The sequence below is a fragment of the Symphodus melops genome (genome assembly GCF_947650265.1).
Source record: "Symphodus melops genome assembly, chromosome: 12".
NCBI lineage: Eukaryota > Metazoa > Chordata > Actinopteri > Labriformes > Labridae > Symphodus > Symphodus melops.
Genome location: NC_136702.1, coordinates 9,559,441 through 9,572,622, shown reverse-complemented (window position 1 = coordinate 9,572,622; position 13,182 = coordinate 9,559,441). Strand labels below are relative to the sequence as shown.

The following is a 13,182-nucleotide window of genomic DNA, read 5'->3' as shown; positions in this document are numbered from 1 at the left end:
TGACAAAGATGCTGGTGCGGCTGATACTGCCCAACATTTTAAAAGAGAAAATCTGAATCACATAGCCTGAAAAACTGTGTTGATAAGTACTTGAGTTTTGATGAATAAATAATTCCCTATTTAACCAAATCTGTTAAATGTAAGATTACACAACGACAATGAGTTAGCCATTGAGCCATCTTTGATTCAATAAATGAGTGATCGTTTGTGTGATCGAAAGGGTCAGTTTTAAAAAAAATCAAAGCATGGCTTTCTCTTGATTTTTGTTCGCAAAATAAGGTTTTACAAAATGTATTTATATCAACACCTGGGTAAGGTTTAGGGCATCCACATGATTTATTTTTTTTTTTAACATTTGAATTGGAAAATAAATACAAAATGACAAGCGAGAGCACGCAGCTTTGATGGCACTGGCAATTTTCAAGTTGTGCTTTTAGTTTACATACTGTCCGTATGACCTTTAATGAAAAGTCAGGAAATAATAAAATCCCAGCGGAGTTGAGTGAAATGTATTTTATTTATTAGACAATAAGGTATTCATAATCACTTAACAAATACAAACTCAGGAACAGATCAAAGATAAGGCAAAGTTCACAAAAAGCATGTCATCTCCGTCATCTGACTGTGGAGAAAGTGCTTCGGTGAAATGTTTCCATCAGTCAGTCAGACCAAACATTCTGACAGTCGACATCTTTATGACTGTGTGATTAAAATCTCAAACAAACTCCATGTGCAGGTGTCACCATCACATTCAAGCTTTTTGTTGAAACAAACATTCAGTTATATGCCTTTTGTTTGCAGGTCAAATAAATAAAGGGGGGTTTATTCATATATATATTTACAGAAATGACATGGAGACGTTGAAAATGATGAAAATCTGAAGGGAAAAATGAAGGTTTTTAAACTGTAGCTGGAGTCTATTTTCACTGCAGGATGTTAACGTGCAGTACAAACAATACAAAAACAAAACAAAAAGTCACGGTTCAAAAGAAGTTTTTTTTTTATAGTTTTTTTTAAAATGTGCTGGAACACGAACGGTGTCTCACCATGGCATAACTAGCTCTGACAGAACAACTTGAAGTGTTATTGTGGTGAGAGAAAGAAACTAATTTATCACCTACAAAACACGGTAATTAACCACTGCAAATTCAGATTGCCTCAGGAACACATCAGCACAATTAAATGACAAACTATTGTTACACTATGATGAGAGTTACCTTAAACGTGGCCTGTACAATGCACTTTTTGTACATAGAAAGCAGTTCTATCTATGGCCTTGCTCATACAAAGGTAGGTTGTCCCTTACAGGTGACAAGGCAGTGACAGGGACCAAATGGTTCGAGCTTCTCTTTGCTCCAAACGTCTGATCCCTGGACACGAGACGGCTTTTCAGAGGCTAATACAACCGATGGAGGCCCTTTAGAGGAACCCCCAGCAGAGCTAAAGTGAGTTTAATAAATTACATTCATCACAAAATAGTCACAAAAAAGAGAATACACTTTTAGATGTGTTAAACTGCTCAAAGTATCCTCCTTATATTTCATCGGATAATGCGTCAAACTCGTCGTGACAACACGTGCTGAACAAATGAAAAATGTGTCGGTGGATTGTCTCAGATAATCAAACAAAGCGTTCATAAAGAAAGAACTTTAAATATGTCCTTAATGAAACTAAAGTTCAACGTTACATACATGTGTGACATATGTTTTTAGTAGTATTTTTGTTTTTCACAAAACACAATACCCACTCCGTCTGCTGTCAGTAAAAGAATTTGCATAATTTTGTGTCAATCACACACAACTATCCTACCTTGCGTAAATGTGACTTTCTTACTACCTAATGTGTTGAACTGTGCATTCAAACTAGTAAGGAAATATTGTTATACAATACATCTCAAAAAGGAAAAGAAAATGGTTATTAAGTCTTATACATCCATAAAAATTCAAATATCAGTGAAAATTAATTATTTCATAAAATCTAAACAGGTGTACACAACGGCACTCGCAACAGTGCAACACTTTTCTTTCAATGTTATCTTCCCACACAAAGCCTTGGAAATATGCACGGATGTCCACATCCTGACAATTCTTTAGGCACTAGTAACATTCAAAGAATACAGTACATTACTGTAACATTAAGACTAACAGTTTACACATTACACAACCCTTAAAGGGTTAACAGAACTTCAGTTTGACAATTTGGTCATTTCTATGTTTAAATGTAAGAAAGGGGCTGGTTTCACACGGACACTTCAGAGATGTCTGCAGCCTTCTTTTGGCTCCGAGAGTAGACAAAGGCAAAACAAGGTGTTTTGCTTCGTAACAAATCGGTGTCTGCTGCTTAAGTGGCACTAAACGTTGGACATTATTAACGACAAGAGAAGGAGATCTTGGGAGTGACGTTTTTAGACAATTGCAGCCAAATCTCAAATTTGCTAGAGCTCTGCAATTTCTTGAAGTTTTATACTATTTGAAAATGTGGACATCATATCACTCTTGGCTGAATTTGTCAGTGAAGTGTTGAGAAGGCAAAACATTTGAGTTTAAGTGTACTCTGCCAGATATTATTACAAACACACGTTCAACAGATTTTATCTTACACCTGACTCATCAAGTGTCAAACCATGTGTGTGAAACCTGCCCCGTAAGTTAAAACTACTTTAAGATACAGCATGTCCACCATCATTGTGACTGGTAATCCAAGTATACAGTATATTATCTATATATCTTTATAATAAAGAGGGGGAGGTCTAGTCTTGATTTTATCACTGCTTTGAAGAAGAGAACGTCTCTGCAGCAGCTTCATCATACAGCAAACGCGCTGTAAATGCAATGCAAAGGCACACCAGGAGGTGGAGCACTGATCCTGCTTTCTGGAGATAAAACAACCTTTGTGAACTTCCCTCAGAGATTCTTAAAGGAACTTTCGTCAGCAATCGTGGTGGTTTGTTTAAAATTGAATAATAAGTGCTTTGCTCTAGTTTGTTTAAAATAATGAATACATGTGGCACTAGATAAACAATCTTTAGGTTATAAAAGTTCTCTTTGTGTACTTTACACGTCATTCAAGAAGGAAAAGAAATGCTGCTTAATATTGTAATGACACCATTTGAACTACTTCTCATAATCAACCCCCTTTACACCGGTTTAGTTCAGATGAGACCTGTCACACTCTTCTTCTACTGATAGTTACACATCTTTCAAACTGTCGGCCTTTCCCATATCACTTGCTATAGGAGGGTTACTGATTTTTTTCCTTTCTTCGTTTTCCTTGCATTTGTTCCGAACAGTTTTTTTTTTTCTTTACACGAGGCACCTACAGTAAATATGTGAACAGCAGATACATTGTATTTCAGTTCATTGAAGCTTCTTGACATCTTGTCAGATGGCTTAAGGTAATAGAAACAAGGATATTATGCACATTACTGAAGATGCAAGTGAACTCAGGTGCATACATACAATTATATCCGGGCACACTTCTCTAAAACGGTAAAATCCTAGTATTCGAGCTATGTTACTGATTATGATGATGTAGTCATGTCTACAGGGTTGTTATCAGCATGCAGCGTGTTGTAGCTTGTGTGTGGTGTTAGAGTATTTACAGAGCAGGTGTTTGGGGTCTTTAACAGCAGCAACGCAGCACTGACTTCTGCTCCTGGTGGTTACTTGAGGATGATCTGTTTCAGGGGGGGAAGACGACAGTCACTTAGGAGATGGCACACAATGACAAATGATTTGCTCCCATGTATTTTATCATGTTGATTAAAAAGAGAAGAAAAAAAACAAACAACTACAACCCTGTAAACACTTCATGTTGGTCTAACTCTAAACAACAACAACAAAAAAATGTATCTGACCGCAGCCAGAAATAGAAGATATGCCTGCACACCGACTCATCGCCACAAATGGGTTAAAGAAATGAAAAGTTTCCTTTCTACCAGAGGTCATCTTGAGGTCATAGTTTCTTTTTCTGACTGCTGTCTTTGAATCGCCCTAAACCTATGGTCGGTGCTTATTAGAACCCTTCTTTAATACGTTATGACTGCACCTTTTAATCAGACTCTACATTTTTAATACAGAGTCTACATGCTTGGTCATAAATAAACAGCTACATGAGGACGTCGGACGCCGCAGCTGACATTCATGGTGAACTATGAAAACAAATGAGAATGACCCCAGCTTCTGTTAGTCTGAGTTAAAACATCTTCTGTTTCGATGAAACTAAAACAGGTGTTACAGATGTTTGGGCTCCAATTGGGGGGGGGGGGGGGGGGGGGGGAATCCACCAAAGGAAAGATTTTTCTTTTTGAGGTGGACATTTTGTGCCTCCCATCAAAACCAGTGACTTGTTCGTCTGAGAAGCCCGGACGACTCAGACATTAAATGATGTGAGCCTCAAAGTGATAATTAAACGTGACATAAAATTCCACTCATGCAAACATGGCTTGACATCGCCCCTCCTGACAGATACCGTATCCCAAAGGCTGATGTATGCAAATGATGACACATGACACAGCACATTTTCAAAGATAATAAAATACAATTAATGCAATAATTATTAAGAGGCAGCATTTGGTTTTGGGCGTTCCCGCTCCTTCACGATGTTAACATTTTTAAACTGCATGTCATATATAATGAAACAGAGGATGACATAAATCAAAGCAAAACACATGCAGTAGAGAAGAAATGCCACACCACTATTAGCAGATGGAATGCCTCTAAACGAGTGTGTCAGGAAAGAGGTGAGATGCAGACTACTTGTCATGAAGGTCTACAGGTGGATGAAGCTTAACAAAAGGCAATGCAAGCAGGGCAATGCTACGCTCCCCTGATTTACGGATGAAGCACTTATCAGAGCTCAAGGATTTATGACAGAAAGCTTTAAAAAGGAGCAAACCTGATTGGCTGGTGCTGTTGCTGCGTAGGGGACACTTGTGGCGGGAGTAGTTGCTGCAGAGACAGTAGCAGGCGTAGCACTGTACATCATGGGGACTTTTTTTTCAGGAAGGGAACCATGAAAGCAATGAAAAGGGAGGTGGAGCATTATGGTAACCATAGCAATGTTTCTCTCTCGCTCTCTCGTTCTCGCTCTCTCTCTCTTGCCAAGCAAATACAAAATGACATTAGCGGCAAGCCATCATTGGGTTAGACCAGCAGATGGCATGTGATCACACAGCAAAGCGAGACAGCAGGGGAGAACATAAAAAGGAGGGCTGATAAGAGATAAAATTAGGAAATCTGTCCATTATGAGACATCCCAAAAAAAGAGACGGCGTCGTACAGCAATCTCTCCAGACATGGTCAAAGTGGGTTTTTTTCTGAGATATTTCAGGATTTTAGTCATATTAAGCATTCAAATAATAGAAAGGAGTAAAATAGAAAAGGGATGCTGATCAAATTTCCTAATATAAAGCAATTCTATGTTTATTATATATCTGAGGTGATGTTTAAGAGAAAACAAGATTACCACTGCTTTACTTGTATACATTAGCAGACTTTGCAATAAAAAAGCACACACATATGTACAGCAACAGACAATATATTTACAGAAGAATACAGTCAAAAGATCCTCTCAAAAGCCTTTGAAGAAGTCAGACTGAGTTTTCCTGGAATAAGGAGATGTGATTATGACAAACAGAGATAAGACCTACCAAAACTGTTACCAGGAGCCATGCAGAACACCGACCCTGTGTGACACAAACAGAGACTTCCTTTAACGTTTACAATTGGTTGACGCGTGAACACGTCTTCAGTTGAGTGAGCACACAGTAAGCAGGCTTTAACATTATCCACCTCATGACTCTGTACCTTCTTCTTTTTTTTTTTTTTTTCAGACCGACATCTTTACCTTCCATAGCAGGTAAAGCACAGATTTAATCAACAGCATTAATGAGTTCAACTTAAGCGCCCTGTTAAGCCATGCTAAAGCCATCATGCACACAGGCTTTGTTAACAGAAGACGTTTTGACATGTTACTGTAGAAGGTAGCTGTTCAGCTTCAGCTGCTTGTGTCACATCTTTCTGAGACACGTCAATAAAACCATCGCTAAAATTATATGGAACACACATGTTTCTGCTGCTGTGTTAATAATAATAACTTTATTTATAAAGCGCTTTCAGTCAAAGTGCTGTACAGGTACTAGAAGTTAATAATTGTGTATCAGGGTAATATAAGGAGACTCGTGTCTCTTTTCAGCATGCGGTGACAGACAAAAGATCAGCATCATCAAACGCGTAGATGAAACGTCCGTGTCCTTCCTGCGCTCACACTGTGAGGAGGTGGAGATGCTGTTTACTGTGTGCATTATAACGTCTCAATCTGATCTCAAATCTGTCATCTGAGAAGATAGCGAACCTCTATGCATACCGGACAAAGAGACGCAGCCTGTTGCACTATGCAATCAAGTCGTGTCTTTCCTTCTCAGGCAGGAGCCGAGGGCTACACGTACACCTATTTATTCAAGTTGGGGGGGGTTTGGAAATACTGGCTAAAATTGTGTGCAATTGTCTGAACTGTCCCTTGTTACCATTCATAATGTGAATTAGAAGTCATACAGGACAAAGACCAAAGCACAGGTGGAACTTAATTGTGTGGCCACAGAAGCTACGATATAAATGTTCAAACTTTGAACTTCATTTCATGTCATTCCTTTATTTTCGTACCAAATAAGGGAAAGTGCTATCAATAAGCAGTACTGTATTAGTATCAACACTATTACAAAATGCTAACAATACTCATCTCTTAGCAACCAATTAATAACATGAGTAAACAGACGACATTTCTAAACAGAGAAGTGTGAAAAAGTTTATCCCATCGGATGTAAATACGTACCAGTTGGGTAAAAAGCAGCGGTGTGCTGCTGCAGCTGTGTGTTTGCCAGTGCTTGTTGGTAATGCAGGAAGCTGGGGCTGAGGAGCGAGCCCGCCCAGCTGCTCTTCTCCAGAGCCTGTCTCTTTGGTAGGGGCTGTAGCACGCTGTGGGGAAAGGCCTGCAAAGTGACACGAGGAGACAACGACTCACCAAAACGGCCCAAATGTTCCTTCTTTCTGCTCAGCTACGTCTTAAGACATGTAATATTACTAAAACAAAAACAATGTCACAAAGAATGACAAACGTGACTACACAATAGAGGTGATATAGCACAGATTGGAAAACTTAAACATGGTTTAAGGATACAAAAATGAATGGAATAATGTATCAACCAATCAAAAGTTTAAAACATATCTCACAACTTAAGCACTTAACGATACTGATGGTGACTGTGCACACAAAGACTATATGAGAAGCTTTAAACAACAATGTCAACAAAATTTAAAAAAAAGTTATCACAGTACAATCAATAGCTACAACCAAAGCAAAAGGTGAAAATACCAGGTCTACAGTTGCCTCGAGGGATCGCTTCATTGCTTTGGCAGTCGACTGAGTCTTTTAATAGCAGGCAGCGAGCACATGATGGCAGTGGGCCAATGGGATTCAAGCGTATTAACATACAGGTAACAGCAAGCAGAGGTGCATCATGGGGGACAGCATTGTGGATAGGTGAGAAGGGGAAAACAAAACAAAATAATCTGAATGTAGTTTAACACATACAACACAATAGGCATGCATAGTAACCAAAACAACTGATTAAAAGGACACTAAAGATTGGTAATTAGTAGGTCGACATGAACAGTTAATCAATAGCTTCCCCTGTTTTTCATGATTGGACACACTTCTTTTTCACTACCGACACTGCATATTGATCATCAGGATAACTTTACCTGGTTAGAGTTTGTTGATTGTGACTACAGCTAGCATGATGCAATCAGTGCAACGAAGCACATCGAAAAAAAACCAAACCAAAAAAACACCAACACACATCTGGAGTACAGACATGGATATAACGGCTTTCAGGATGGGAGGGGGGGGGGCAATGTGATGCACATCAAAAACTGTTCAAGTGAAATGAGAGATGGCTGGGTTTTATGAGAGCCATCTAAAGGCAGCATCATAAAGAAACAGTATTAATAACCACGTATCCATCACATCACTGACACTGTTGGTGCCTCGTCTACACATTTCCTACACAACTATTTTAATGTTTTGGTTTATTTTATAAACAAAATCTAAATCTCACAAAATATCCAAACAGCAACTTAGATTTTAAAGTTTATATTTAGTTTGGTAATGTTACAAAAAAAGGGGGGAAAAAACAGTTGGCGTGTAATGGACAGCTTTTAGACACTTTTCCATTTCCACACTTTTGATTATAAAGTTAAAGCACTATAATAAATGAACAGACAGTTCACAGTAAACTGCAATAAAGGACCACTTGTACGTGAAGTGGGTACACGCCCGATTTAGCTAAATTAATTTTGATGATTAAATTGCAACATCAGCTCGTGTTTTTGTCTCTCACTTTGATTGGCAGGTTTTTAATTTTAACACTAAACCCGAGACACCAACGTTAACGAGTCTAATCTCAGCTTAAATCTTTTTGTCTAGTTTTGTCACCGTGTCATGACTTTGTTTACTGACGGTGTGTTTATTCGAAAGCCTCCGTACTCTTCTCTTATATATATGAGTTAATATCAATCATTACTGAGGCCAAGATACTGCAGGAACAAGTGTTGGAGAAAAACAGGAAGTTATTGTGATCTAACCATCTAATTATTCGACGGGGGAGTCAAGATGTCAACCACAGAGTCAGTCAGTTAATCTGAATTATCACTGCTGTTATTTTAGAAGCAGACGGTCTGATTGTATTATGCCAAACTACAGTTTTATAAATAATAAATGTCGCCTTTAAACTTCAGTTTCAACTAAAAATGGAAAAGATGTTGAACTAATCTGATGACTTCATTTCTTTTCTTGAGTGAAACCCAGCCTTAAAATCAATGATCAATAGCAATAATCCACATTCAGCGATGACATAAAAAAAACTTGAATACATCAAATACAACCTTATTATTCTGTGTATATGTTTCTTCGGTTAAACTGAACGGATGTGTCTTACCATGGCTGCGGCTGCTGCCTGGGCCGCCACGGCCGTGTGACTGACTTGCTGTTGACTGGATTTGATTTTGGCCTGCAAGTGTGCAGGCGGGTGAAAATACTTGCACTTCTCCCTGGAGCAGCGGCTCTTGATGTAGTCCATGCAGACGGTGACAGTGTTGTCGGTGCTGTCGATCATGGGGCTGTCGCTGGGGTGAGCGAAGCGGCAGTCCGTCTCCCCGCGCGCGCAGTTCCCCCGCTGAAACTCGCGGCACACCTGAGAGGAGCAGTGAGCAGAGACGGTGAGGAGACGTCGAGCTTCGAAGCGTTTGTTAGGCCGCTTGTAAAAACGTCACAGGTGCAAAATGTGCTGCGAGTGGCGCCGTGAGTACCTCGAGTTTGTCTGTGCGCTGCAGTTTCTGTGAGGGAGAGGAGGAAGAGGAGGAAGAGGAGGAGCTCTGGACCGTGACGGGCGGGCTCCCCGACATGAGGACCTGGGTGCTGGGCAGGCTGTCCGTGGGGACGAGGCTCATTCCATGGCTCAGCGGTGTCATGTACGACCCGTAACCGAGAGCCGAGGTTGAGCCGAGTCCCTGCGCTCGAGAAAAGGTCGGCTGTCAGAGAAGACTTCATATTTAACAAATGACAGGAGCGCCACGACACAAACAGAAGAAGCCCCTCCCTCAGAGTGAGAGTCGGAAACTGTCCCATTAGTGAAGAAGGGATTTCAGACACAGGAGGCACATCTACTCTGAATGAAGCAGTTTAATTTAAAAATGTTTTATAGCTTTGTTAAAAAAAATAAAAAAAAAGACTGCTGCTTGATTTTGGCTGTGATTGATATCGAGATCATGAATATTAAACATGATTACTCATTGATTCCCACTGCAGTCTTCTTTCACGTTTCCATCCTGAATATATATTTATTTTCTTTTTGGTTCAAGCTGACTTACAAACGTAATAATCAATGTAAGTATTTTTTGTTCATGTAACACACAGTGAGCAGTGTAGCGCCAATTATTGTGCACTTATTTGGCACTGCTAAACATATCTTATTCTCATTTTACGGTGAAGAATCCATGACAGGAAGGGAAGGAGCATGGGAACACGTCTACTGCAGACTTTTAAGAGCTCACCACGGGCTGCAGGCTCGGTCCTGGGATCATGAGCTGCATCTGCTGGGCGAGCACAGCCGCTGCCGTCTTCTGCTGGATGAGATTGTTGCGCCCGTTGATCTCCAACTGTGTTTTTAGGTGTGAAGGTGGATGCAGATACTTGCAGTTTTCTCTTGAGCACCGGCCCTGTGTTCAGAACAAACAGAGAAGGCATTAAAAAAACAACAACACAGTCCAGGGAGCGTGTCGGACATCCGCTCACGGCGCAGTCTTTACGACCTGACTGGAGCTTTTACGAGAGACTTCCCCGAGCTCGACGGCTGAGTGGATCAAATGTTGATGAGCTTCATATTCAGTCCGATTATTAAGCTCCACTCTCACTATCTCCTTTTAGACTTTTAAATGAGCCGAACAACCAGATTTGTGTCAATCAATCAGGCGTCCGTGTTAGCCTGATGAGACGTTTGCGTTCTCTGTCCTACATATTCAAATCCCTCAATCAAGGGAAACTAATTCACCTCATTTGCGTTTCTCCCAAGAGATTCACTTTAATTATTTTCTCGGAATACGCACGTTTGTTTAAGTGTCATTAATGTTTCATTAGTCTGTGTTATTACGGCTCCTATAAAGTGTAGTGCCATTACAGAATGCTCCTCTCACTCTTAAATGTTTCAGGATTTATGGTGTTCAAACTCGGCCTTGATTTCCACTCGCTGGAGAACAAGAGATGAAAGTAGGTGTTGTGTTTCTTACTGACTTTTGACAGACTTGACATTATTTTGCTTAATTGTTTTTAAAGAATTTTTTTTTTCCGGGGGGGGGGGGGTGCTAAGTCTGCAGAATTCCAGGTGATATGTAGGACTTACATGAGCACATACATCTGAATTTGAAGCCCCTGCGCTAGTGAGGACAATCGCTGATCAGGCTGCCTTTGAACCATCTTCAATGTTAAAGCCGCAGTGAAATACTTGAGTTAGCTCTGTGTGTGTGTGTGTGTGTGTGTGTGTGTGTGTGTGTGTGTGTGTGTGTGTGTGTGTGAATCAGCCAGAATGCTCTAATGAAGGTCATACGCTGCTATAGTTCCGAGCATGTGCACATTCTTTGGTATAATAAAGTTAACTCTGCGAGGAGTGATCGGAGTAAGAGAGACTGCTGATTTGTTTGGATGTGGACGGCCGGTTCGCAGGAGGGAAATTGACAAATCACATGTGAACAAAACAGCTGAGCGGGAGGAAAAACAACATTGGTTTGCAAAGCACGGAAGAGAGAGCAACTCAGTCCGCCCGTTTATAAATAAAGGCTGATGGTGAGCTGCTGAGTTAGATTTTTAAAAAACAGGATCGACCACTGAGGAAGACGTTACAGACTAAAGTCTATTCAGAAAGAGGAGCTGTGACATCACGCGACCTCTCATTTCATCACGTCCCAGAAACTAAACATTTCCCAAGCTGAACAGACTCACGGCCTTTAACTCTAGTTGGACTGGGTGATGGTAAATCATTTCTAAATTCAACGAGGGGATCTGAATGAAAACAAAAAAAATACTTCTCTTTGAGGGATCAAATGAGAGCCAACAGTTTAAACAATATGAATCAATTCTTATTATTATTGATTTTCATCAACAATAATTGTATTCCTGCACCTGTAGGTGGGCTTTTTGTTGGGTTTTTTTTGCATTTCTGACCCAAAGGAATGAAAACAGCACTTCGGGGTTTGAACACTTTAAATCAAACATCTGCCACCTCCTAAAATTCAACATCTGTAAAGTCAAAGCCCGCCCCCCCGTCAGCACTTGAACCCATGACTCCCCTCTTCATCATCTTTGAAACAACACTTCAGAGATGTTTTTCCTTTCGAGATAAAGGAATCAAAGTCCTTGACCACTGGGGCGCAGAGAAAGGCCCCCTGCATCCGGACGAGGAGCGTCTAAGCTGCCTACGGTAAGGAGATAAGACGGTGACTCGACATGTGAATAATCCCAAGGGCAGAGCTGCATTGTGGGGCGATAGTGAATGTGTGAGAGTGGATTAAGGCAGCGCCGGTCTCATTCTGGGCAACTGAGCACACGGCAGAATAAAGTGGCTGTGATCCAGTGGGGTGGCTCGAAATGTCAGCGAGTACATTAGATAAGGGAGGAGAGGAAACATCTGGCAGGTGTTAAGACTTCGGTGTGGCTTCGTTAACTTTTACGTCGTGGAAGACGGCGTTTGAGACTGCAGTTTTCAGTGTGCAATGAACAGAGTCCCATTTTCTTTTTATTCTTTGTTGTAAGTGTGTGAACTTTGAGTGTAGAAAGTTTGTTTATGATGTAAGGGGTCGGGAGGCCTTTCCAAACTCACACTCCAACACACTTCCTGGTATTGTTGCTAGTTAGCGTGGTGGACCTTTAACTTTATTCAGCTCCAGTTGATGGGATCAGCTACTTGTTCTTACACTTTATTGGCTTGTTCCTGCAGTCCCAAGGGCACTTTGAGCAGTTCAAATATATTTTATAACACGGACGTAAAAAAAAAAAAAAAAAGAGAAACCACTCGCACAGGAAATAACGTAGAAAATTACTTTTTCATTTCAGGTTTTTTTCCCCCCACAGTTTCCTCGTCGCAGGACGTCTGCTTTTATTTCAATTCAGTGAAGTAGCACAAAGGTGTCAGAATATTTCTTACCTTCAGTGAATCAAAGCAGGCGATGACCCTCCCATTCTCAACTTGGCAGCTCTTCGGTGGATGAGCAAATTTGCACTCCTCATCACTACGTGAGCAGTTTCCTCGCTGGAACTGTCGGCACACTTCCAGAGTTAGCCATTTTGTGTCTCTCACTGAGGCAAGGTTTAACGCCATGTCCAAAGGTTGTTATCATAAATTAAGTCGGGGGTTTTTTTTTTCTTCTTTTTTTTTTAAGTTCAATCTTCTTATGCCTCCAACACCCTGATGCTGCAAGTCGGCTCTATATACAAAGTTCTGTGTTAAAACAAGCGGGTGAGTCCTCCATCAGAAGAAGCAGAAAGATCAAAGAGCCGGTCAATCACTGAGGAACCAAGCATGAGAAAGTAAACCACTGCAGGAAGAACTTTACTGCAGACTCATCACCTCAGTCA

General features: G+C 40.6%; 1 protein-coding gene across 5 annotated transcripts; it reads right to left on the bottom strand.

Moving 5' to 3' along the window:
• Window positions 1-498: 498 nt before the first annotated feature.
• LOC306832443 (muscleblind-like protein 2a) lies at window positions 499-13,083 on the bottom strand. 5 transcript variants are annotated; one of them, XM_079357125.1, is made up of 9 exons: window positions 12,752-13,083; window positions 10,110-10,274; window positions 9,366-9,587; window positions 8,996-9,250; window positions 7,372-7,425; window positions 6,832-6,988; window positions 5,651-5,686; window positions 4,897-4,991; window positions 499-3,676 (listed from the first exon to the last, which is right to left on the bottom strand). In XM_079357125.1, exons 1-9 carry the CDS (start codon window positions 12,923-12,925, stop codon window positions 3,662-3,664), a joined length of 1,173 nt encoding a protein of 390 aa, XP_079213251.1. In that variant the 5' UTR covers window positions 12,926-13,083; the 3' UTR covers window positions 499-3,661. The 5 variants fall into 5 exon arrangements, with proteins under 5 accessions (XP_079213251.1, XP_079213253.1, XP_079213250.1 ...); XM_079357127.1 differs by having other exon boundaries at window positions 4,897-4,949; XM_079357124.1 differs by lacking the exon at window positions 4,897-4,991.
• Window positions 13,084-13,182: the final 99 nt, after the last annotated feature.

Coding starts and splice junctions, on each gene's coding strand:
- LOC306832443 (XM_079357124.1), bottom strand. CDS start 12,925: ATGGCGTTAAACCTTGCCTCAGTGAGAGACACAAAATGGCTAACTCTG. Junction 6,989..7,371: donor TCGAGGCAACTGTAGACCTG/GTATTTTCACCT, acceptor GTCACTTTGCAG/GCCTTTCCCCACAGCGTGCT. Junction 3,677..5,650: donor GGCTCCTGGTAACAGTTTTG/GTAGGTCTTATC, acceptor CCCCTGAAACAG/ATCATCCTCAAGTAACCACC.